This window comes from Oratosquilla oratoria, chromosome 40 (assembly GCF_046742065.1).
Source record: "Oratosquilla oratoria isolate Oo_2021 chromosome 40, ASM4674206v1, whole genome shotgun sequence".
In the NCBI taxonomy this organism is placed as follows: Eukaryota; Metazoa; Arthropoda; class Malacostraca; order Stomatopoda; family Squillidae; genus Oratosquilla; species Oratosquilla oratoria.
This window is the reverse complement of record NC_134816.1, coordinates 8,290,685-8,317,724: the sequence shown is the minus strand read 5'-3', so window position 1 is coordinate 8,317,724 and position 27,040 is coordinate 8,290,685. Positions and strand designations below refer to the sequence as shown.

At 37.1% G+C, this 27,040-nt stretch overlaps 2 protein-coding genes across 2 annotated transcripts; both read right to left on the bottom strand.

Moving 5' to 3' along the window:
- Window positions 1-5,632: 5,632 nt before the first annotated feature.
- On the bottom strand, window positions 5,633-7,526 carry LOC143020420 (uncharacterized). The gene is made up of 3 exons (XM_076176837.1): window positions 7,321-7,526; window positions 7,058-7,227; window positions 5,633-5,658 (listed from the first exon to the last, which is right to left on the bottom strand). The coding sequence occupies exons 1-3, from the start codon at window positions 7,524-7,526 to the stop codon at window positions 5,633-5,635; spliced, it is 402 nt and encodes a 133-aa protein (XP_076032952.1).
- Window positions 7,527-25,489: 17,963 nt separating this feature from the next.
- On the bottom strand, window positions 25,490-26,224 carry LOC143020419 (general transcription factor II-I repeat domain-containing protein 2B-like). The gene has a single exon (XM_076176836.1). The coding sequence runs from the start codon at window positions 26,222-26,224 to the stop codon at window positions 25,490-25,492; it is 735 nt and encodes a 244-aa protein (XP_076032951.1).
- Between the last annotated feature and the right edge of the window lie 816 nt (window positions 26,225-27,040).

Here is a 27,040-nt window from a genome sequence, read left to right as displayed (position 1 = left end):
AAATACTCAATCTGACACACATAGTAACTTTGTTATTTTCTCAGATTCTTTGAGTGTATTACAGTCAATTAAGTCAGGTAACCAAATGGGGAATTCTCTCCTGGGCAAAATCATTATCGCACTCTCGACGACCAACAAGTCCATTACGCTTGGTTCCCAGCCTTATTGGGATCTCCGGGAACGAGAAAGCGGACACGCTGGCCAAATCTGCGTTAGAAAAGGACTCTATTATAGATATACCCATAGACATTTACACGCCCACTGGCAACACCAGTGGGACAATCTCCACATCACACACAAACAAAAGGAGGAGATAACAGACTGGTCAACATCATACAAAAGCAATAGACGGGAGGAAATCGCCATAGCAAGGCTGAGGATGAATTACACCTACATCACCCACCTAGATCCTTACATCACTGGCGTATTTCCTACCCAGTGGAACACCTGCAACATTACACTATCTATAAGACACATACTCATACACTGCATGAAATATAACACACAGCACCAGGCGCTTATACATCACTGTAGACTCAAGAACATTCAGTTAAACGTGACAAATCTTTTGGCCAATGACTGTGTCCTTATTGACAAAGTAGTGTTTTATTTGCGCACAACAGGACTGCTGTGGAAATTGTAATGGTAAATTAAACAGGATCGCAGGTTCACACCAGGCTTAATGACCCCCTTATGGGTCGATAGCTTAAAAAAAAAAAAAAAAAAAAAAAAAAAAAAAAAAAAAAAAAAAAAAAAAAAAAAAAAAAAAAAAAAAAAAAAAAAAAAAAAAAAAAAAAAAAAAAAAAAAACTCGGGTTACAGTATTCTTTCGGGCTCGGGCCGGCCAACACGCTCACCAGAATAAAAAGCATAAGCCAAGCCGAGCTTCATTCTCTCCCTACGTCACCTAGTCCAAAGTAACACGCACCTAAATGTTACAGGATCGACCTTCACCAAGAAGAGAAGACCGGCAAACGACGAACACCCCAATTTGTGATGTTTGACTAAAGAAATTATTTGGATACATCTTCGCTCCCGTCTAAAAAACTGTTTAAATTTCTATTAAACTAATGTAAGTTTTATTATTTTTTGGTATTATGTTTTATTCAGCTTTGCTTGTTATCATTATTGTTATTACTATCATTATTATCATTACTATTATTATTGTTATTTCATCATATTCGTAACAACTCTCCAGCTGGGGTTGTTTATCAATTCAAGTTGCATCACCACCACCTCAAACAGCTACTCCGAACCCTTTTCCGATACGACTTTGAACAAAAATTGTGTATTTTGCTCTATTTGTAGAATTAGTAACATTAGTTACTATGGAATATGGCATTTGATCTGTATCTACAGAGAAAACGATAGCTGAGGAGGTAACAATAGCTGTATTCTATAGATAGGATTAACACCGTGAACATCATTATGATAATGAAGTAGAAAACCCTGGATAAAAAATGATCTCATTTTAACGTTCAATAACACTTGGCAACAAAGATTTTGTTACAGAAGAGCAAATTAGTTTTAGGTGATTTTGGTATGGTAAATTCATATCTATAATTGCATTTGCTCTATCACGTCTAGATTTTGTAATATGCAAATTATGAATAGATTTTGTGTAAAAAACAAATCACTTATCCTATCCACATCTAACGAATTTGAAAAATAAAATTTACTCCTAGTTGGCAACATTGAGTCAAGAGCATACTAATGGACCACTGGTCATTTGCTAGCTAGTCGCTATCTGACAGGCAATTTGCTTGCTACATACATCCAACAGACATCCTCAGAGTTCTCTCTAATCTGAGATACTCGATTAGCCACAAATGTAATCTTATGTGTTCATTGTTTAGGTATTTCAACACTAGTCGAATCAGTCCAAATATAAATTTGGTTTATCTGTACAGGTAATTTGCTCACTATCACACTCTTCAATTTGATGGCAAGTGTGGCTGCCACCAATTCGAGTCTTGGAATAGTAATTGGTTTCAAAGGAGCCACCTTAGCCTTTCCCAAAATGAAGCTATATTGGATCTTACCATCAACATGTTTGTATCTTAGATATGCCACTGAACCATACGCTAATTCGCTAGTCACAAAATATATGACACAAAATTGACTCCACTACTGATGTTGTACATTTCTTCGTACAACGATCAATACCAAACACTTTGAATCTATTTAACCTTGACATCCATGCATATATGTGTCCTTTCTCCCTTTCAGTAAGAGTACAATCCCATCCAATGCCGTTTCTAAATAAATTCTGTAGCAATATTCTCCCTTCTAAAACAACTGGTGCTAACATACCTAATGGGTTGTACACCTTGCCAATGACAGCTAACAATTCTCTCTTAGTGCTAGGTATGGCACCGATGCTAAGTGATATAATTATTTTATCTTGAATAAGAGACCAATTTAGTCCTAATGTTTTTCTTTCTACCTCTTTACTTTTGATGAACTGTTCTACACACTCACTATATTTCTCCTTCGGTAAGCTATTCATAAATCTAAGAGAGTTACTGTTGAACTTTGTCAAGTTGAACCCGCCTTTCCTGCAAAGATCTATCACATTAGCACTAGTGTCAATCAAGTCATCAAAGTCATCTGATGACACCAAAAGATCATCTACGTAGAAATTGTTGAGAGCTATCTCGTTCACTGATGTATGAAACTGACTACCATAGTCTTGTACAACTCGCTTTAGAGCGTAATTTGCTATACTTGGAGAGCAGCAAGCACCACATGGATGAGAAGTCATTCTTAATTCAACTATATCACCTATTTGACTATCCTTCCACCACAAGATACGCAAGTAATCTCTATCACTTTCAGGCACTTTGACCTGATAATACATATTCTCTATATCTGCAATATATGCATGTAGTCCTAGTCTAAATCTCAAAAGGACACCTAACAGAAGATTACTTATATCTGGTCCTTGTCGTAATAGATAATTCAAGGACAAGTCATTTACACGGGCTGCACAATCAAATACTACACATACCTTCTTTGATTTGGTAGGATGACGTACCCCAAAGTGTGGAATGTACCATGCTTGTTGGTTCTTCACATCACACGTAGGAACCTTTTCGGCATACCCTTTCTCTAGTAGGTTAATCATTAATTTATTATACTGCCTATAATATTCGTCATCCTTGAATTTACGCTTTAACCGCTGAAGTCTTTCAAACGCCATTGGTTCACTACCAGGAACTATTATAGGTTTCTCTTTCATTGGTAAAGGAATCTCATACTTTCCATTTGCCATCTGCTTACACCCAGACTCAACAAATTGCAACCACTTTCTATCTTTCACACTAGGATCTATTGAATTCAATAATGAATCCACGAATTCTCTGTTATAGGACTCAATTAGTTTCTGATCTAAATAATTACCAGCTACCTTTATGCTATTCACAGCGACTTCTTCAGCAGTGTCTGTTAATCTTCCACAAATGACCCATCCTAAACGTGTTCTCACAGCATACGGATCTCCTACTTCCTCTGCATACAGGACTTCCCAAGGTTCAGAACCTCTGGTACATTACTTCCTACCATAATCTCTACCTCTCCTTTAATATGATTAAATTCTAATTTCCTCAGATGTTCCCACTTCTCTATGTCATTCTTTCTAATGGTGTGACTCTGACTGAGAGGAAGTTTCTTCACTGCAAATAAAGATGGTAGTCTAATCAGGTTATTTCCTTCAACATCAGCTACAGACATCCCTTCAACATTAAGACAAGACATTCCTTTTGTTCCTATCATTGTGCTAACTTGTAATGTAGCTGGCTGATAGTTCATGTCTGCCACTCCAAGTTTCTTCAATAAAGTCTTAATACAAAATCTAACAGAACTACGATTGTCAAGATAATATCTAGTGTTAACAACTTTACCATTCAATTCCACTTGAACGGGGATGGCAGTGGTGTCTCCCACTGAACCTTTCAATTGACTAGCAAATACTTGAACTCGAGAATCATCAACTTGATTAGTTACCACTGCATTTGCTGTTGCTTCTTCATTTCCTTCGCTTCTAGAATTTTCTCTCGACTTATGCATAATTGTAAGATGTGAACCAACACATTGTTCACAAATTCGAACTACTCTACACTGTGATGATTCATGCCCCTTCCTTAAACAACTGAAACAAAGTCCTAGACTGTAGATTTTGACTAATCTCTCTTTATAAGTTAACCCTCTTAATTAGGAACATACATCAATAACATGTCTTTCCTGACATAACCAACAAGAAAGTCTGGTTCTCTGTATAACATTGACATGAACCTTCCTATTATTCATGTTAGTACCTTCTTCGCATTTCAGCTTTCTATTAGGATTCCATGTGCTAGCTTCTGCTCTCCTGCCTTTAAATCCTTCCATTACACGTCTCCCGAATGTTGGATTATTAAGTATTCTTACTTCTTTCTCTAGAAATTTGACAAGATCTTTGATATCCACTAGCCTCCCATTCTCAGTTATTTCGTCAGCTATTCTCCTCCATCTGTCCTTTAGATACCTGGGCAATTTCCCTACTAATTCTAAAAGTCCGCATTGTAAACCGGACATAGCACTTATGCATGTGTCTAATTCAATGGTGAAGTCATCCAACATCTCAACACTTTCTTCCTTCATTTCAGGCCAAGCAAGACCTTTCTCTATATGTGCCGAAGCTATTCTTTCTTTGTTTCCATATCTCTTCTCTAACGCGCTTCTGGCTTTTTGATAACCCCCTCTTGGAACTAAATGCAAACACGCTCTAGCTATCTTGTGTGGTTTACCTTCGGTATACTGCTTAAGATACTGTAATTTCTCAATATCTGACACATGTTTGCTATCAATTAACATGTCGAAATCTCTGATAAATTCAAAATATTTATCGTATTCTTCACTAAATTTAGTAATTACATGAACAGGCATTGTAGTTTTGGTAATCAAAGTAGTAATCATGTCTCTATTCATCTGTTGGTCATCTTTATCACAATTTGCACTTTGGCAATCACGAGGATTATCTACTAAATCAACATTTACAGTGCTTTCCAATTGAGTTAAAGCCTTTAATTCTGCCTCTGCTGATTCTAACTCTGTTTCTAAATCAAGTCTATCTTGCTCTTGTTTTAATCTATGCAGTTCTTTTTCCAACTTCTGTTTCAATTTCAGCTTCCATAGTTTAATGTCTAAGCTCGCCCTCTTAGCCACTACTACTGCTCTTTGACTATCAACCTCACTCTCTGCCGTCTGGGAGATACTATCTACTGGTCTTACAGTCACGTACATCGTTTCCTTAACTTCATTCTTGTCAGAAACTAATATCTGGCTAATCACTTCTGTTAATTCCAATTCCTTGTCTATGATAAATTTTTGTATCCTACTCATAAGTTCTGGTTTATTATCGGAACTCAATTGACCTTCAAATTTTAGATACTGCTTTAACTGAAGAATAGTATTTTTCACCATCTTGTTTGACTTGAATGTTCGCTACTAATTTACACAATTCGATACTAGAATAGAAACTGGATAACTATGCTTTGCTCAAATACAAGTTTCAAATCCTATTGTTCAGTTAAAACACTATTTTGTTGCAATCACATGTACCGAGTTCATAATTCATATACATACTTAACTGATTACTGCACACCATTAAGATTGCAAACTTTTGGCAATAAACACATCATTTAATAAAGACTTGCAAAATTGAATATGATAACTTGTATATTCAATACTAATTTGCACAAATCGATACTAGATGGAACTTGGATAACCAGGCTTAGTTCATTTACAATCCTCAATTCCTGTTACTTAGTCAACGCACTATCTTGTTGGAATCACATGTACCGAGTTCATGACTCATATAGATACTTAATTGACCACTGCACAATATGAAGAGTGCAAACCTTGTAATAAACATATCACTTAATAAAGACTTGCAAAATTGAATATGATAACTTAGACGTTCAATACTGATTTGCACAAATCGATACTGAATAGAACTGAAATGACCATGCTTAATTCAAATACAATCTTCAAGTCCTATTGCTTAATCAAAGCACTATCTTACTGCAATCACGTGTACCAAGTCTAGGATTCATATAAATACTTAAGTGACTACTGCACAACATTAAGAGTGCAAGCCATTGTAATAAACACTTCACTTTGTAAAGTTAAAGAATTAACAAGTTTTAAATGCACTTCTGACTTCTATAAACTCATTCACTGTCACATTACCAACTCTCAATCTCTCTTATCTGCATTTTTGGGAGTCTCTCATGATCCGGTCACTGTCTTGTCATGTGGCTTCTCTTCCCTTGTGGAGTCAGCACCTCTCGTTTATCAGCAACATTTCACTCGTGTAGCCTGGCGTCCTCATTCCTCTGTACCTCAAATATTCGTACCTTCGTACCATCCTCCTGGTAGGTCCAAGACCTGTCAGTTACGATGCACCATTCTTCTCCATTGCTGTCTGTCGTTATAAATTTCACTCTCTTCGACTTCTTCAATCAATGTTGCTCTACTCTGCAAAGCTTTATCCACATTCTCGATCCGCCTCATTCTTGGCCTCCTCACCGGTCTTCGTCCTTCTGGTTGCCATTCATACAGTTGTTTTGGCAATCTGTTTTCATCCATGTGCCTCATATGTCCATACCATCTGAGCTGGCCTCGCTGTACAAATTCCAGCACGGATTCCACTCCAAGTTCTGCCCGTATCACTTCGTTTCTAATTCTGTCCCTTCTTGTCACATCACATATAATCCTCAAAACCCTCATTTCTGCTGCCCCTATTCTGCTCTCAGTCTTTGTTGTTAGTTTCCATGTTTCGGCTCCGTGCGTCAGTATTGGTCGTAAAATGGTAGTGTACAAAAGTGTTTTTACTCTTCTTGGAATTATTCTTTCCTTCAGCAGTGGGTACAGTAGGTTGACTTGTGCGCTCATCTTTCAAATTCTACTATTAATTTCACGTTCCATAAGTTCCATACTATTGAAATTTACACCTAAGTATTTAAACTCTTCAGTCTCTCTCAGTACATCATTTCCTACTCTTAGCACACTCTCACTCTCTTCTCTTGATACGGTCATGACTTCACATTTCTCAATATTCAGTCTTAGTCCATATTCATTCAACGCATTATTCCATCTATTTAGTGATTCTTGTCGCTCTCCCAGATTTTGACTTGCCAGTGCCACATCATCGGCATATGCCAGTGTGACCACTCTGTCTTCAACCCTGTTTACATTCTTCAATATACAGTCCATATATAGTGCAAAAAGTAAGGGAGACAGTACTCCTCCTTGTCTGACCCCAGTTTCAATTCCAAACCACTTATACTCTTCCTTTCCACATTTCACTGGACTTTTGCAATCCTTGTAGATGCTTTTTACTGCTCTTAGTAGTTTTCCTGGTATTTCATACTTCGACAGTACTCTCCACATTTTTTCTCTTGGCACACTGTCAAAAGCCTTTTCCAGATCCAAGAATACCAGCCTCTGGGTTAGATTCCATTCCCATGATTTTTCCAGGAGCATTCTCATGCAAAAAATAAGATCTATTGTTCCTCTGTTCGGACGGAACCCACATTGTCATTCACTAAGTCTATCTTCAACCAGATGTCTCAACCTCCTCTCCAAGACTCTTTCATACACTTTTCCTATATGTGTGAGTAAAGAAATACCTCTGTAATTTCTACACTCACGTTTGTTGCCTTTTTTGAATATTGGGCAGATAAGGGCATTATTCCATTCTTCTGGTATAGCACCTTCATTCCATGCATGATTAAAAATATTTTTCAAGTACATTTTAATCTCCTGGCCTCCCTGCTTTAGCAGTTCAACTGCTAACTCATCACATCCTGGAGACTTGTTATTTTTCATCTTCTTTAATGCATATACTATTTCTTCTGTCGTAATTTCTTCAAATTCATCTTCCTCCTCCACATTCATATAATTCAGCTCATTTCCATTTTCATTTGGTATCACTTCCTTATTCAACAATTCGGTAAAGTAGTTCGTCCAGCGATCTCTGATTTCATTTGGATCTAAAAGCAGTTCACCGTCGCTATTATTTATACTACTGTTCTGCTCATTGTTTCCTTTCCTATAGTTTTTTGCTATCTTATATATCAGTTTCTTTCCTTGTTCAAAATAATTTTCCAATTCTTGTAAAAAAAAAAAACTCCCAAAACTCAGAAATGGCTCTTCTTTTGATTGCTTCAGCATCGTTTCTGGCCATAACATATTCTAGTCTTGATTCTGGGGTTCTCAACTTCATCCATGTTCTGAACTTCTTCATTTTTGTCTTTACTGCATTCTTCACTTCTTCTGTCCAACCAGGTGTTTTCTTCTCTTTATTTCCCCCAATATAGCTAACCCCCAGCACCTCCTCAGCAGTTTTCAGTATTTGTGTTTTTAAGTTGTCCCATTTTCCTTCCAGTGTTAGCTCTTGATGAGTCTGTATTCGTTCAGTGATTTTGTTCTGGTAATCTTTTCTTTTCTCTTCCAGCTTTAGATTTTCTATCTTAATTCTCTTCTTCTTCGGTGTTCTTTGGAGTCTTGGAGTTTCAAATCTAACTTTGGCAACGGATACAGGTAGTTTCGCTACATTGCCAGTTCGCTACTAACCAGTTCGCTACATTCTTTGGTCGTTTCGTTACATTTCTTCGGTCGTTTCGCTACATTCTTTGGTCGTTTCGCTACATCCTTTCGGTCGTTTCGCTACATTCTTCGGTCGTTTCGCTACATTTCGCTACACTGTTTTTATTCGCATTTGAGATACGAATATGATAAAAAATACAATGTGTGTAGGTTTATAAAGTACCTGTAACCCATTTGACGTTTCGCTACATGGCCAGTTTGGTAGCGAAACGACCAAAGAATGTAGCGAACTGGTTGGTAGCGAACTGGCAATATAGCGAAACGACCTGTAATTCTTCGGTCGTTTCGCTACATTGCCAGTTCGCTACATTCTTTGGTCGTTTCGCTACATTTCTTCGGTCGTTTCGCTACATTTCTTTGGTCGTTTCGCTACATTTCTTCGGTAGTTTCGCTACATTTCTTCGGTCGTTTCGCTACATTGTTTTTTCGCATTTTAAATACGAATATGATAAATATACAATAAGTGCAGGTTTATAAGGTCATTTTCGTTTCACTACATGGCCAGTTCGCTGCCTACCATTTCGATACATTGCTCGGTCGTTTCGCTACATCCTTTCGGTCGTTTCGCTACATTCTTCGGTCGTTTCGCTACATTCTTCGGTCGTTTCGCTACATTGTCTCGGTCGTTTCGCTACATTCTTCGGTCGTTTCGCTACATTTGGCTACATTGTTTGGTCGTTTCGCTACAATCTTTCGGTCGTTTCGCTACATTATTTGGTCGTTTCGCTACATTTCGCTTCAATGTTTTTTTTTTTATCGCATTTGAGATACGAATATAATAAAAAATACGATGTGGTCGTTTCGCTACATTGTTTTTTCGCATTTGAGATACCAATATGATACAAAATACAATGTGTGCAGGTTTATAAAGTAATTTTCTTTTCACTACATGGCCAGTTCGCTGCCAACCATTTCGATACATTGCTCGGTCGTTTCGCTACATCCTTTCGGTCGTTTCGCTACATTCTTCGGTCGTTTCGCTACATTCTTCGGTCGTTTCGCTACATTCTTCGGTCGTTTCGCTACATCCTTTCGGTCGTTTCGCTACATTGTCTCGGTCGTTTCGCTACATTTGGCTACACTGTTCGGTCGTTTCGCTACATTCTTCGGTCGTTTCGCTACATTTTGCTACATTGTTTTTTATCGCATTTGAGATACGAATATGATAGAAAATACGATGTGTGCAAATTTTTAAAGCAATTTTGTAGGCTACGGAAGTAGAATTTACCTAATGGGCGATATGTAAAATTGTTGTTATCAGGCCTTGTTTTATGCAATCGCCAGGTAGATTATCGGGCATATAACTATAAAACAGTAACTTATCATGCACATGGTATCTGGTCGTTTCGCTACATGGCCAATCGCTACCAACTATTTCGCTACATTCTTTCGGTCGTTTCGCTACATTCTTCGATCGTTTCGCTACATTGTATTTTTCGCATTTGAGATACCAATATGATAAAAAATACAATGTGTGCAGGTTCATAAAGTAATTCTCGTTTCACTACATGGCCAGTTCGCTACCAACCATTTTGATACTTTGCTCGGTCGTTTCGCTACATTCTTTGGTCGTTTCGCTACATTGTCTTGGTCGTTTCGCTACATTCTTCGGTTGTTTCGCTACATTTCTTCGGTCGTTTCGCTACATTGTCTCGGTCGTTTCGCTACATTCTTCAGTCGTTTCGCTACATTCTTCGGTCGTTTCGCTACATTCTTCGGTCGTTTCGCTACATTGTCTCGGTCGTTTCGCTACATTCTTCGGTCGTTTCGCTACATTTGGCTACATTGTTTGGTCGTTTCGCTACATTCTTTCGGTCGTTTCGCTACATTCTTTGGTCGTTGCCCTACAATTCGCTACACTATTTTTCTCACATTTGAGATACGAATATGATAAAAAATACGATGTGTGCAAATTTGTAAAGTATTGTTGCAGGCTCCGGAAGTAGAATTTACCTAATTGGCGATAAATTAATTTGTTGTTATCAGGCCTTGTTTTATGCTATCGTCAGGCAGATTATCGGGCAGATAATTATAAAACAGTGACTTATCATGCACATTACCAGAGCTGAGCGCGTTCCTAGGTGAGTTCCACTTTAGTTTCACGCACATGACACACTTATATATATGCCATGTGCGTGAAATGAACGAGAGTTCTAAAATGAAATATTTGTCATCTTCAGATTTAGTTGGAATTAAGGGGGACCTAAATCATTTAAAACTGGGATGAATAATTCTTATTTTTTTTATTAATTTCTCTTTCTTTTATTCGAAATGTGCTTATCACAAAATAATGTGTATTGTTCAGTTTCAATAAACGTAATTGTAATATGATAGGCCGCGCCTATGCCGTAGGCTTACTTTTTGCACTAAATGTTAGCCCTGGAAACATAAGTCGAATCCTGCAACCTGATTGGTTCGAGCTTTAAACGGAATATCTTTTAATTAAAGTTTATATTGCAAGAATATTGCAGTTCAACCGATTGTGTCTCCAGGGTCTGACGACGCGACCCGAGATTGGAGGAAGACCCTGGGTACAGAGCATTAGGTTTCATTGCTAGGACGGTAACAAATAGAAGTGCAGAGGTAATTAAACTATCTAGCGATAGTTAGACCCATCCTTGACTATGCGGTACAGTTTTGGTCTCCGTCCTACAGAATGGACATCAATTCACTAGAATTAGTACAGAAAGAATGACCAAAATGATACATGGACTCAGAAATTTGCTTTACAAAAGAGGCTTAAGCACCTTAACTTACACTCTCTGGAAAGACGCAGAGTGCGGGGTGATCTAATAGAGGTGTTCAAGTGGATCAAAGGCTTTATCAAGGGTGATGAAAACAAGGTCATCATGTCAAAACAACAGGGCAGGACTCGCAGTAATGGTTATAAACTGGACAAATTTAAATTTAAGAAGGAAATAGGCAAGAATTGTTTTATTTGTAGGGTGGTCGACGAATGGAATAAATTAGTAATCATGTAGTAAGCGCTGAAACCACTAATTGCTTTAAGAATCTATTAGACAACTTTATAGATGGGGATGACAGGTGGTGATGGATACGGAGCTGCCTAAAGTAGGCCTTATGGTCTCTTGCAGTCTCCTTCATTCTTATGTTCTTATGAGGTTGATGCCCCCTTGACCAGGTAACACTACATCCATGGTTTAGGCATTTTCAGGCCTGTAAAAAATATTTGTGATATTGGTCGGTCGTATCTGTGTGCCCCAAGACTGATGATGCGTATCTTCGATTGCCTAAAAAGGCCGGAAGATACGTTTCATCAGTTTCGGTTCTTTTTTCACACACACACACACACACACACACACACACACACACACACACACACACACACACACACACACACACACACACACACACACACACACACACACACACACACACACACACACACACACACACACACACACACACACACACACTTCAACGAATGGACGGCTTAGAAGACGTTCTGAAGAAAATTGAAGTTTTGTGGATCCCAACGCAAAGAGAAGTGCCTATTGTATTTACAGGGTGGGGGGAAATTGCTCGTGGAGTAGTAGGAAAGTAGGGAAAGAGGAAAAGGGGAGGGATTACTGAGGGAAATGGAAGGAAATGAGGAAGGAGTAGACTTGGCCCAGGCAGACAGGCGAAAGGTAAACAAACGGCCCCCCGACGACGATGAAATGTCTAATAAAAATGTAAAGATTAGAAGTATAGATAAGAGCAATACAGTAGAAAGTGATGAGAATATTTTCCAGGGATTTAAAGAGGGTGGGGGGGGACACAACCCCCGACTGACAAGACTAGAAGAGAAGGTCGATAAGATGATCGAGGACTTGGAGCGTAGGTTCGGTCATGTTAACAATATTATACGGAGAGTTGAAAAATTGGAAGAACTAGAGAAGGCGAACAAAAACTTAACTAAGGAAATTGAAGAATTAAAAAAACAGTTAAAAGAAGTAAAAGATGAGAATAAAGTCTTAAAGGAGAATAATAAGGAGAACAAGGAGGGTTGGAAAAAAATTCAAGAAAATAGCAAAGTTGCATTCACTGACATAATCAGACAGCAAATGAATGAACAAACTGAAAACTCAGTTATTAAAGTGATGAGACAGAAGGAGAATATAGTAAGAGACTTAGCAGACAGAAAGAAATGTATAATTATATTAGGAATGGAAGAGAAACATAACCCAGATAGAACCACAAGAATCAAAGAGGAAAATGAAAAAGTAAGAAATTTACTAGAATTAGTTCAGGAAGATGAACCAGAAATAATGAAACAAATCGAAGGGAAAAATTCAGGTTCGGGAAATATAGTACAGACAAGACCAGACCAATTAAGATTAAATTCAGGTCACAAACTACGGCTGAGAATATCTTATCCAAAACAGGGAAACTAGCAATAAGTGAACAATATAAAAAGGTATGGATAAAAAGGGAAATGAATAAAGAGGAAAGAGAGGAAGAAAAACAGAAAAGACTTGAAGCAAAGGAAAAAAACGAGAAAAGAACGGAGTCAGAAAAAGAGAGATTCTATTGGAGAGTAGTGAATATGAAACTAAAGAAAGTCGACATACAAGAGAAAAACAAAAGGGAAACAGAGAACACAATGGAAGTGGCAGAAAACTAAGAGTGTCTTACACAAATATAGATGGATTAATAACAGGATTGAATGAGCTGAATGATTATTTGAAAGAAAAAGAACCAGACATAATGGGAATTGTAGAAACAAAATTAAAAGGTCCACTACCACCCAACAGTGTAGGACATGATGCATATAATTATTGGATTAGAAACAGAGTGAAAAAGGAAGGGGGTGGAGTTATGTTCCTGATTAAGAAGGATATAAACGTGAAGTGTGTCGCATATGGAAAGAATACAGTAGAGATGATAATGATGGAAGTAGAAGACAGAGATAAGAAGAACAGAAAGTTTGTGATAAATTATGTGCCCCCAAAAACAGCCTTATGGGAAGAGAGTGAACATAAAAGTATGTTAGAGGACACAAAGATAACATTAAACAAGATAATGGAAGAGGGAGGAAAAATAGTTATGATGGGCGACTTTAATTGCAAAGAAATCTGCTGGGAAGAAATGACAGTAAAGGGTGGAGACGGCTCATGGGGAAACGCTCTACTTGAGATGGTTACTGACCATACAATGACACAATGGATACAGGAGAACACTAGGTATAGAAATGAAGAAGAGCCATCGAGACTAGACCTAGTAATTACATCCGAACCTAGAATAGTGGACAAAATTGAATATAAAACACCAATAAGTAAAAGTGACCACATATTGATTGAACTGGAACTTAATGAAGAAAAATATATGAAAAGAAATGAACAATATAGAAAAGGAAGAATGATGTATGAAAAAACAAACTTTGATAAAATAAGAGAATTCTTTCAAAAAGAAAACTGGGAAGAAATATACAAAGAAGAAACAACAGTAGAAGAGAAATGGAATATTTTGACAAAAATTTACAAAAAAGGAGTGGAAAAGTATGTCCCAAGACAAAAACAAGAAAAAGAATATATAAAATGCTGGTACAACAAAAGCTGTAGGGAGTTAAAAGACAAAAGAGACAAAGCCTGGACCAGATGGAAAAAAGACAGAAGACCTGAAAAATGGAAAATATACACCTGTTATAGAAATGAATATGTACAAATGTGCAGAGAGGAAAAGAGAAAATATGAAAAAGATATCATAGAAAAGTGTAAAGATCAACCAAAACTATTCTACAGATTTGTAAATAATAAACTGAAAAACAAACAAGACTTGGAGAAATTAAAACAGGAGGGAGTTGAATACACTGAGGAAATGGAAATGGCGGAAATTATGAACAAACATTTTAAATCAGTGTTTACAAGGGAGAACATACAACCTGAAGAGAAAGAATGGAAAGAGAAAGTCCCCCCTATGGAAGAAATAGAAGTAACAAAGAATGAAATATTAACACACTTGAGTAATCTTGATGTCAGAAAATCGTATGGACCAGATGAAATAGCAAACTGGATACTGAAAGAATGCAGGAATGAACTGGCAGACAAAATACATAGCATACTAAATAGTTCCTTGAAAGATGGAAAAGTTCCAGAAGATTGGAAAAAAGCAAATATAGTACCTATATATAAAGGAGGAAATAAAGAAGAACCTACCAACTATAGACCAGTCTCTCTAACAAGTACAATAGCAAAAATATGTGAAAGAATTATCAAAAGTAGATGGGTAAAATATTTAGAAAAAAACAAAGTGTTAAATCCAAGGCAATTTGGATTCAGACAAGGACGATCATGCGTCACCAATTTAATATGTTTCTATTCAAGGCTAATAGATATAATACAAGAAAGAGATGGATGGGCGGACTGTGCATTTTTAGATCTAAAGAAAGCTTTTGACAAAGTACCACATAAGAAGTTGCTTAAGAAATTAGAAACTGAAGGAGGAATACAGGGCAAACTACTAAATTGGATGGAGGACTTTTTGCAAGAAAGAAAAATGAGAGTAGTGATAAGAAACCAGCACTCAAAATGGGATGAAGTAATAAGCGGTGTTCCGCAGGGAACAGTTCTGGCCCCAATAATGTTTGCTATATATATTAATGATATGGATGAAGGAATAGAAAGCTACATGAGCTTCTTTGCAGATGATGCAAAACTACTGAAAAGAGTGAAAACTGAAGAAGATTGTGAATCACTACAGAGAGATCTAAATAAAGTACAAGAATGGAGTAGGAAGTGGGAGATGGAGTTCAATACAAAAAAGTGTAGTATAATGGAATTTGGAAAAAGCAAAAACAGAATAACAGGATCATATAATTTGGGAGAAGAAGGAATAAAAAAAGTAGAAAATGAGAAGGACCTGGGAGTCATTGTTATGAATAATATGTCACCTGAGAAACATATAAATAAGATTTTTGGAGAAACTTATAATCTAATAAGAACAATCAAAGTTGCATTTACATACCTGGATGAAGAAATGGTGAGGAAAATCCTAATCACCCTGATAAGACCAAGATTGGAATATGCAGCAACGATATGGTCACCAAGTACAAAAAAATGTATAAAAAAAACTTGAAAGAATACAAAGAGCAATTACAAAATTGGCACTAACACTCTCAAAACTATCATATGAAGAGAGACTAGAAAAAATTGAACTACAGACACTAGAGCAAAGAAGAGAGAGAGGAGATTTGATAGCTATTTACAGAATCATGAAAGGCATAGAAATTACTGACAGAGAGAATCTGATAAAATGGGATTACAGAAATACTAGAGGACATGGAAAGAAAATAAAAAAAGACAGCTATAGAAGAGATTTGAAAAAGAACAGCTTTCCTCACAGAGTAATAGACAGTTGGAACAAGTTAGATGAGAAAGTGGTGTGTGCAAAAACAATACATGAATTTAAAAATAGTTTAGATAAAATGAGATATGAAGACGGGACCCCACGAGCATAGCTCCCCTTCCCGTAAAATACAACTAGGTAAATACAACTAGGTAAATACACACACACACACACACACACACACACACACACACACACACACACACACACACACACACACACACACACACACACTTCAGCGAATGGACGGCTTGGATGACGTTCTGAAGAAAACTGAAGTCTGTGGATCCCAACGCAAAGAGAAGTGCCTAGTGTTTTTGCAGGGTGGGGGGGAAATTGCTCGTGGAGTAGTGGGAAAGTAGGGAAAGAGGAAAAGGGGAGGGATTACTGAGGGAAATGGAAGGAAATGAGGAGGGAGTAGACTTGGCCCAGCCAGACAAGCGGAAGGTAAACAAAAGACTGAGTGAGGATGAAATGTCTAATAGAAATGTAAAGATTAGAAGTATAGAGAGGAGCAATACAGAAGAAAGTGACGAGAATATGTTCCAGGGATTTAAAGAGGGTGGGGGGGACACAACCCCCCCCCCCGACTGATAAGACTAGAAGAGAGAGTTGATAAGGTGATCGAGGACTTGGAGCGTAAGTTAGGTAATGTAGACTCCATTTTCCAGAGAATTGAAAGGTTGGAACAACTAGAGAAGGCTAACAGAAACTTAACTGAAGAAATAGAGGACCTAAAAAGACAGTTAGGAAATGTAAAGGAGGAGAATGAGAAATTGAAGAAGAATAGTAATGAAAACAGAGAGAAAATAGCTACAGAAGCTAAAAATTGGAGAATAACTCAAGAAGGGAATAAGGTTTCATTCACTGACATAGTCAAACAGCAATTGAAAGAACATAATGAAGACTCAGTTATTAAAGTGATGAGACAGAAGGAGAATATAGTAAGAGAATTAGCTGACAAAAAGAAATGTATAATTATATTAGGAATGGAAGAGAAACATAACCCAGATAGAACCGCAAGAATCAAGGAGGAAAATGAAAGAGTAAGCAGTTTATTAAAATTAGTCCAGGAAGATGAACCAGAAATTATAAAGGAAATTGAGGAAAAATTCAGACTCGGAAAATATAGTACAGATAAGACCAGACCAATTAAGATTAAATTCAGGTGACAAACAATGGCAGAGAAAATTCTATCCAAGACAGGGAAACTAGCAACAAATGATCAATATAAAAAGGTATGGATAAAAAGAGAAATGAATAAGGAGGAAAGAGAGGCAGAAAAGCAGAAAAGAATTGAAGCTAAGGCAAAAAACGAGGAAAGAACGGAGTCAGAGAAAGAGAGATTCTATTGGAGAGTAGTGAACATGAAAATAAAGCAGTTCGACATACTAAAGAAAAACATAAGGGAAACAGAGAACACAATGGAAGTGGCAGAAAACTAAGAGTGTCTTACACAAATATAGATGGATTGATAACAGGATTGAATGAACTGAATGATTATTTGAAAGAAAAAGAACCGGACATAATGGGAATTGTAGAAACAAAATTAAAAGGCCCACTACCACCCAACAGTGTAGGACATGATACATACAATTATTGGATTAGAAACAGAGAGAAAAAACAAGGGGGTGGAGTTATGTTCCTGACTAAGAAGGATATAAACGTGAAAGGTGTCATATATGGAAAGAATACAGTAGAGATGATTATGATAGAAGTGGAAGACCGAGATAAGAAGAGCAGAAAATTTGTGATCAATTATGTGCCTCCGAAAACAGCCTCATGGGAGGAGAGTGAACATAAAAGTATGTTAGAGGACACAAAGATAGCATTAACTAAAATAATGGAAGACGGAGGAAGAATAGTTATGATGGGCGACTTTAATTGCAAAGAAATCTGCTGGGAAGAAATGACAGTAAAGAGTGGTGATGACTCATGGGGAAATGCTCTACTTGAGATGATTACTGACCATTCAATGACACAATGGATACAAGAGAACACTAGGTATAGAAATGAAGAAGAACCATCGAGGCTAGACTTAATAATTACATCTGAACCTAGAATAGTGGACAAGATTGAATATAAAACACCAATAGGTAAAAGTGACCACATATTGATTGAACTGGAACTTAATGAAGAAAAATATATGAAAAGAAATGAACAATATAGAAAAGGAAGAATGATGTATGAAAAAACAAACTTTGATAAAATAAGAGAATTCTTCCAACAAGAAAACTGGGAAGAAATATACAAAGAAGAAACATCAGTGGAAGAGAAATGGACTATTTTGACAAAAATTTACAAAAAAAGGAGTGGAAAAGTATGTCCCAAGACAAAAACAAGAAAAAGAATATGTAAAATGCTGGTACAACAAAAGTTGTAGGGAGTTAAAAGACAAAAGAGACAAAGCCTGGACCAGATGGAAAAAAGACAGAAGACCTGAAAAATGGAAAATATATACTGGTTATAGAAATGAATATGTACAAAAGTGCAGAGAGGAAAAAAGAAAATATGAAAAAGATGTTATAGAAAAGTGTAAAGATCAACCAAAACTATTCTACAGATTTGTAAACAATAAACTGAAAAACAAACAAGACTTGGAGAAATTAAGACAAGGAGGAGTTGAATACACTGAGGAAATGGAAATGGCAGAAATTATGAACAAATATTTTAAATCAGTGTTTACAAGGGAAAATATACAACCTGAAGAGATTGAGTGGAAGGAAAAAGTCCCCCCTATGGAAGAAATAGAAGTAACAAAGAATGAAATATTGACACACTTGGGTAATTTTGATGTCAGAAAATCGCATGGGCCAGATGAAATAGCAAACTGGATTCTGAAAGAATGCAGGAATGAAATGGCAGACAAAATACATAGCATAATAAGCAGTTCCTTAAAAGAAGGAAAAGTTCCAGAAGATTGGAAAAAAGCAAATATAGTACCTATATATAAAGGAGGAAATAAAGAAGAACCTACCAACTATAGACCAGTCTCTCTAACAAGTACAATAGCAAAAATATGTGAAAGAATTATCAAAAGTAGATGGGTAAAATACTTGGAAAAAAACAACGTACTAAATCCAAGGCAATTTGGATTCAGACAAGGACGATCATGCGTCACCAATTTAATATGTTTCTATTCAAGGCTAATAGATATAATACAAGAAAGAGATGGATGGGCTGATTGTGCATTTCTAGACCTAAAAAAAGCTTTTGACAAAGTACCACATAAGAAGTTGCTTAAGAAATTAGAATATGAAGGAGGAATACAAGGTAAATTGCTAAATTGGATGGAAGACTTTTTGCAAGAAAGAAAAATGAGAGTAGTGATAAGAGATCAGCACTCAAAATGGAATGAAGTAATAAGCGGTGTCCCGCAGGGAACAGTTCTGGCCCCAATAATGTTTGCTATATATATTAATGATATGGATGAAGGAATTGAAAGCTATATGAGCTTCTTTGCAGATGATGCAAAACTACTGAAAAGAGTGAAAACTGAAGAAGATTGTGAATCACTACAGAGAGATCTAAATAAAGTACAAGAATGGAGTAGGAAGTGGGAGATGGAGTTCAATACAAAAAAGTGTAGTATAATGGAATTTGGAAAAAGCAAAAACAGAATAACAGGATCATATAATTTGGGAGAAGAAGGAATAAAAAAAGTAGAAAATGAGAAGGACCTGGGAGTCATTGTTATGAATAATATGTCACCTGAGAAACATATAAATAAGATTTTTGGAGAAACTTATAATTTAATAAGAACAATCAAAGTTGCATTTACATACCTGGATGAAGAAATGGTGAGGAAAATCCTAATCACCCTGATAAGACCAAGATTGGAATATGCAGCAACGATATGGTCACCAAGTACAAAAAAATGTATAAAAAAACTTGAAAGAATACAAAGAGCAATTACAAAACTGGCACCAACACTCTCAAAACTATCATATGAAGAGAGACTACAAAAACTTAAACTACAGACACTAGAGCAAAGAAGAGAGAGAGGAGATTTGATAGCTATTTACAGAATCATGAAAGGCATAGAAATTACTGATAGAGAGAATCTGATAAAATGGGATGACAGAAATACAAGAGGACACGGAAAGAAAATAAAAAAAGACAGCTATAGAAGAGATTTGAAAAAGCACAGCTTTCCTCACAGAGCAATAGACAGTTGGAACAAGTTAGATGAGAAAGTGGTGTGTGCAAAAACAATACATGAATTTAAAAATAGTTTAGATAAAATGAGATATGAAGATGGGACCCCACGAGCATAGCTCCCCTTCCCGTAAAATACAACACACACACAAACATCGAAGCAACACCGACCGTCGTCGCTGTCGTCGCGCGACCAAGAAGAAGAGGATTTACGACGAAAAAGGAAAACCTGGTTTGTACTGTAGGGGTGGGGAGTGAACGTGAGTGCCCGAAATGGTATCTATGCAGTGCTAGTTAATTGTGTTAACTCGAAATTAGCAAAAATGAATGAAAACGACTCGAAAGCCAGTTGCGAATCAGAGCCATCTGGCGGCAATCCACTGAACCGCGATGTAAACAATCAACAAAGCACGTGTTATGACAATGATTTCTTAGGGTTTGGTAAGTACGAAAGAAAGAACTTAAGTAGATTATTAGAGATAGAGAGAGAGATGAGCAAAAATAGGACTCGGTGGGAAAATGAAATCATGGACTTAAGAAAAGAGGTCATTGGTTTAATTGATTGTTTATCTAAGACTAACCATGAAATTTCTGACCTGAGAAAAGCTAACTTGGATCTTACAAACGAAATTAAAGAAATGAAAAGAGACATAAATGAACTGAAGAATGATAATGAAAAGAAGAAAACTAATGATAATAACAATAGCGAAAATCTAAAGCAGGAAGTGAACAACAAATTACAAGAATTGACACAAAAGATCGAAGAAAACTTAGGTGGGGACAGTATCCAGGAAATTAAGAAGTGGAAAGAAAATATTGAAAATAAAGAAATTGCTTTCAAAGAAAAAGTCAAGCAGCAAATGCAAGATAATGCAAAAGACACAATCATTCAAGTGATTAACGAAAAAGCAAATTGGGTCAGGGACACAGTAGATAGGAAGAAATGTATTGTGGTTTATGGGCTTAAAGAAAAACAAGGATTGGCGAGGTACATGAGAGAAAAAGAAGAAAAAGAGACAGCAGTAGAAATCCTTAATGAAATTCAGGGGGGAGACAGTGATTCAGGCACAGACTTAGAAGAGACTTACAGAATTGGTCGCTATACTAAGGATAGGAATCGACCTCTAAAGATAAAACTAAGGTCACAAGTGGTAGTAGAAGACATATTTGAAAAAGTAGGTAACTTGGCAAAGAGTGAAAAATACAATAAGATATGGATAAAAAGAGAAATGAGTACTGAGGAATTAGAAAAAGAAAGGGCACTAAGAGAAGAAGCAAAGGAAAAAAACTTGAAAAGATCGGAGACAGAATGCAAAGAATTCCAGTGGAGAGTAATAGACTTGAGATTAAGACAATGGCGTTTCAAAACGAACAAAACAAGGGAAGAAGAAACCAGGGAGAAGGAAGAAAATTAAAAGTGGCCTATACCAACATTGACGGACTAATTTCGGGACTGAACGAACTCAATGATTATCTGTTAGAAGCAAAACCAGACATAATGGGAATTGTAGAGACCAAACTAAGAGGTGAAATACCATCCACTGTTATCGGACAAGGTTTATACAACTACTGGATAAAAAACAGGGACAAGAAACAGGGAGGGGGAATCATGTTCTTGGCCAAGAAAGACCTAAAGGTGACAAAAATTGCAGAGGGCAAAGGTAATGCTGAATTGATCATGATAAAAGTCGAAGGCAAGAATATGAAAAGTAGAAAGTTTGTGGTGACTTATGTGCCTCCAAAAACAAGCGCTTGGAAAGAAATCGAACATAAAAAAATGCTAGATGACACAAGAAAATCACTCAATGAGATACTAATGGGTAAGGGTAATCTGGTAGTTATGGGGGACTTCAATTGCAAAGAAATTTGTTGGGACAGCATGACAGTGCAAGGAGGAGATAACTCGTGGGGCAATGTACTGCTAGATATGACCATGGAGTACACAATGACCCAATGGGTCCGTGAAAACACAAGGTACAGAAATAATGAAGAGCCATCGAAACTAGATCTAATATTTACAACAGAGCCTGAAATAGTGCATAAAGTCCAGTATGAGACACCAATTGGAAAGAGTGACCATGTACTCATCGAAACTATACTAAAGGAAGAAATAGACATAGAGAGGAACGAAAAGCATAGGAAAGGAAGACTGAGGTACAACAAAACAGACTTTACAAAACTAAAGACATTCTTCCGGAATGCAAACTGGGAAATATTTTACAGGGAAGAAACAGCAGTGGAAGAGAAATGGAATATATTGATGGAAAACTACAATGAAGGGGTAAACAGGCATGTACCAAGACAAAAGCGAGAGAGAGAGTACATTAAATGTTGGTTCAACAAAAGATGCAGTGAGGCAAAAGACAGAAGGGACAAAGCTTGGAAAAAGTGGAGAAAAGACAAAAAACAAAGCAAATGGCAAATTTATGTTAACTATAGAAATGAGTATGTTAATGTGAGAAGAGAGGAGAAAAGGAACCATGAGAAGGATATTATAGACAAATGCAAAGAGCAACCCAAACTATTCTATCGGTATGTGAATGGTAAACTTAAAAACAAACAGGAATTGGTGAAACTATGCCAAGGAAACATAGAATACACAGAAGATTTAGAGATGGCCGAAGTCATGAACAATCACTTTAAATCTGTTTTCACCAGAGAGAAAATACCAAATTGTGACATAGACAAAAACAAGAAATCTCCCCTCATGAATGAGTTTACAGCATCACTAAAGGAAATATCAGAACATTTATCAAGGCTGGATGTCAGAAAATCACATGGCCCGGACGGTATTGCAAATTGGATTCTAAAGGAGTGCAAAGAAGAACTAACAGACAAAATACACATCTTAATAAACAGCTCACTCAAAGAAGGAAAGATACCCGAGGACTGGAAAAACGCTAACATTGTACCAATACACAAAGGAGGAAACAAAGAAGAACCCACCAACTATAGGCCAGTATCACTAACAAGCACCATTGCCAAAATTTGTGAGAAAATAATCAAGAATAGATGGGTAAAACATCTGGAAGACAATGACATATTAAACCCAAGACAATTCGGATTCAGACAAGGAAGATCATGCTCCACAAACTTAATATGCTTTTACTCAAGACTAATAGACATAGTGCAAGAAAGAAATGGATGGGCTGATTGTGCATTCCTAGACTTGCAAAAAGCCTTTGACAAAGTACCACACAGAAAACTACTAAAAAAACTGGAACACATAGGAGGAATACAGGGAAACCTACTAAAATGGATAGAGGACTTTCTGACTGGTAGAAAGATGAGAGTAGTGCTCAGAGAAAAATATTCAGACTGGAAAGAGGTGATCAGTGGAGTACCGCAAGGATCTGTGCTGGCACCAATAATGTTTGCTATCTATATGAATGACATGGATGAGGACGTGAACTGCTACATGAGCTTCTTTGCCGATGACGCCAAACTGCTAAGGAAAATAGAAACTGATGAGGACTGTGAAGCACTGCAAGAAGACCTAAATAGGGTATGGAACTGGAGTCAGAAATGGGAAGTGGACTTTAATACCAAGAAGTGTAGCATAATGGAGTTTGGAAAAAGCAAAAACAGAATATCAGGAAAATATACAATTGGAACCAAAGAAGTAAAGAAAGTAGGATCCGAAAAAGATTTGGGAGTAATTATCACGAACGACTTGTCCTATGATATACAGATTAACAAAATTGTCGGGGAGACTTACAACTTGCTAAGATCAATAAAAGTGGCGTTTACATACTTGGACGAAGACATGATGAAAAAAATATTGGTTACATTGATAAGGCCTAGATTAGAGTATGCAGCGACATTGTGGTCCCCCAGTACCAAAAAGAATATAAAGAAAATAGAAAGAATCCAAAGAGCAGCTACAAAAATGGCACCTGCACTTGCAAACCTATCATACGAAGAGAGATTGGCTAAACTGGAGTTACCGACACTGGAGCAAAGAAGAGAGAGAGGTGACCTATTGACCATCTACAGAATCATGAAAGGCACAGAGGTACTCGATAGTGAGAGCTTACTTAACTGGGACAAAAGAAACACAAGAGGACATGGAAAGAAAATAAAAAAACATAGCTATAGAAGAGAACTGAAGAAAAACAGTTTTCCTCATAGAGTTTTGGACACTTGGAACAAACTGGACAATGGAATAGTATGCGCAAAAACCATTCATGAGTTTAAAAACAAACTAGACACTGCAAGATACAAAGGCGGGACATCACGAGCATAGCTCCCCTTCCCGCAAAATACAACTAGGTAAATACAACTAGGTAAATACACACACACACACATATATATATATATATGTGTGTGTGTGTGTGTGTGTGTAACTGTGCTCAATGCCTCATCAGCTGGGAAGTGCAGTGGAAAATTATTTATTCTTTATTATTATTATTATCATTATTATTATATTACAAAAAAAAAAAAACTTATAACATGAGTCAGAATGTGAGGTGTTACTGTATAGTTCCTTGGCTGCCTAGAGAGAATACATATCATTTGTTGGGTTAAAGTTTTTACAGCATGATCCAATAGACTTCATACATTCTGTTGCTAGCAGTGCCCCATTTACAGTTGCTGTCTTCAACCTATTTCTTGCTTTAATTTTGAAAAGGTTAATTTTACTAAAAACTCGCACATTCTGCATTCGAATGGAGTAGGCTAAGAACAGAGAGTGCACACTGTAAAAGTTCTGTTAAGTTTGGTTTATCTTTTAATAATGCAGCCTAAAACTTATCACTCTCCTTTTTATTCAAGGCTGAGTTGTCACACTCCAGTGGCAATATTCGCCATCGATAATCCAGTCTTTGCAATAATGAGCTGTCTTCTGGAGGTATAACAAGGGGCAATGCAGTTACTAGGGGTACCAAAGAAGGAACTGACTTCCTAAAACTCAATAATAAAGCATTAGTTGGAGTTAGACAATTCAGTTTTGAGATGACATTGTCGCTGAAATCAACTCTTTTTAATTCCACAGCAAGCAACAGACATAAAGTTGCGGCAGCGTTGAAAAAAATCCTGCAACTCAGATTTTCTTGCTGTTACACGGGAGTCTTGAATTTCCTGTAACACTTACACCTACATATATTTCTGGATCACTGAGATGCTTATTATTTCTATTTGGATCTATCAAACAAAGCTCTGTTTTCATTACATATTCTCTCTCCCTGAATGTAAGGAGAATATCCTTAAAAAGAACACTTACTTTTTCATGGAGCACTGTTATCACTAACTTATCTGAGTGAAAGTAATTATTAAAAGTAGTGAACTTTGGCAAAATCCAATCTAGGAAGTGGCAGTATAACTTAATGAAAGGGTCATATAGAGTTGAAAATTAGCTCAGCAGCAACTAGCTTCTCAGATAACCACATGTCTGAGAAAAACAACCGAAGAGCTTCCCATTGCTCCAAGATCCTCTGAACAACAGCAACCAATGACAACCACCTCATCTGTGATGTGTATATCATCTTGTGGGGCTTCAAGTGAATGAAAGACTGAAATTGTACAAATTCACTCTGGCGCTTGCTACTACACTTAAAGAAATTGTACATTTCTCTTGCTAAATCCTTACACCTTCCAAGTAAAGCATTACAAGCCTCGCTGGCACAGAGGTGAGCAGAATGGCAAACACATTTGATTAAAAAAAGACCAATGCATTCATTACGGAAGCGACTTGCAACTGAACTGTGAGCTTCCATCATTACACTACACCCATCAGCCCCAAAACCTAACATTTGTGTAACTGAGATTTCATGTTTTTCAATGTTTTTCATCAATCCCTTATAGAGATTACTAGCAGTGGCTCCTTTTCCGACATTTTCAGGGTTGGGTGTATTGTAAACTTCACACAGCTCCCAGAATTTACTTTCAACACACTCAGGATCATGATCAAAGAATCTTACTACAACACAAGATGTTTTTATGGAACCAACGTCAGTAGATTCGTCCGTAAGAACGCTAAATTTTGTTTCTCTTAGTTTGTGAGCAAGTTGTTCTTTGTAGGACTTTCCCATGACATTAGTTACAACTCCAGTTGCTTTAGTTCTTTTCATAGCAAATTTTGGGAGATAGGGTTGATGAAAGAATATTAGGATGGTTTGGACACATGGAAAGAATGAGTGAAGAAAGACTAGTAAAAGAGGTATGGAAGGCAGATGTGGAGGGAGTGAACGTGAGGGGACGTCCTAGGATGAGGTAGATGGATGGGGTGAAGGGGGCTTTGGGGAAGAGGGGAATGTCTGTTGAGGAAGGAAGGGAGAGGACGGAAGACAGAGGTGAGTGGAGAATGGTTGTATATGGATGATGTTGTGATTGCATGAGGAGAAATGAGCGGGGTGGGGTAGTATGTGTGAGTAAATTTTGACGCAGCCCGAAGGGATTTCTCCCCGTCCTCTCCTTATATGCAAGGGGGGACGGAGAGGGGGGGTCGCAGGGTGCAGGGATGACCCGTCATCCAGGAAGTGCTCAGATGAGAGGGAGGGTGGGAGGGGTGTGGAGTGTATTTAGGGATGTAATGGGTGGGAGTGTTTTTATGCCTTTCCCTTTTTGGCTACCTCCCTTGTAAGGGGGAAAAAGCCTTGGTATATGTATGTATGTATCTTGGAGTCACTCAAAATATTTCTCAAGACCTCTGACAAGTGATCCATTACATTAAAAGGCCCATTATGTGCAGGTAGAATACTTGCCAGCTTTATTTCTGCCATATCCACAGGATCTTTTGTGGTTTGTTTTTTCTTAAAGAAGGTTGATACTGGTACCTGCTTGTCCGTTGTACCCTTGCAATATGAAGTGTTTTTTTTTTTTGCCTTTGGCATGACTTTTTAGCACTGTTAGCTCTGCAGTCATGGTAACGTTACAAATTTTACACC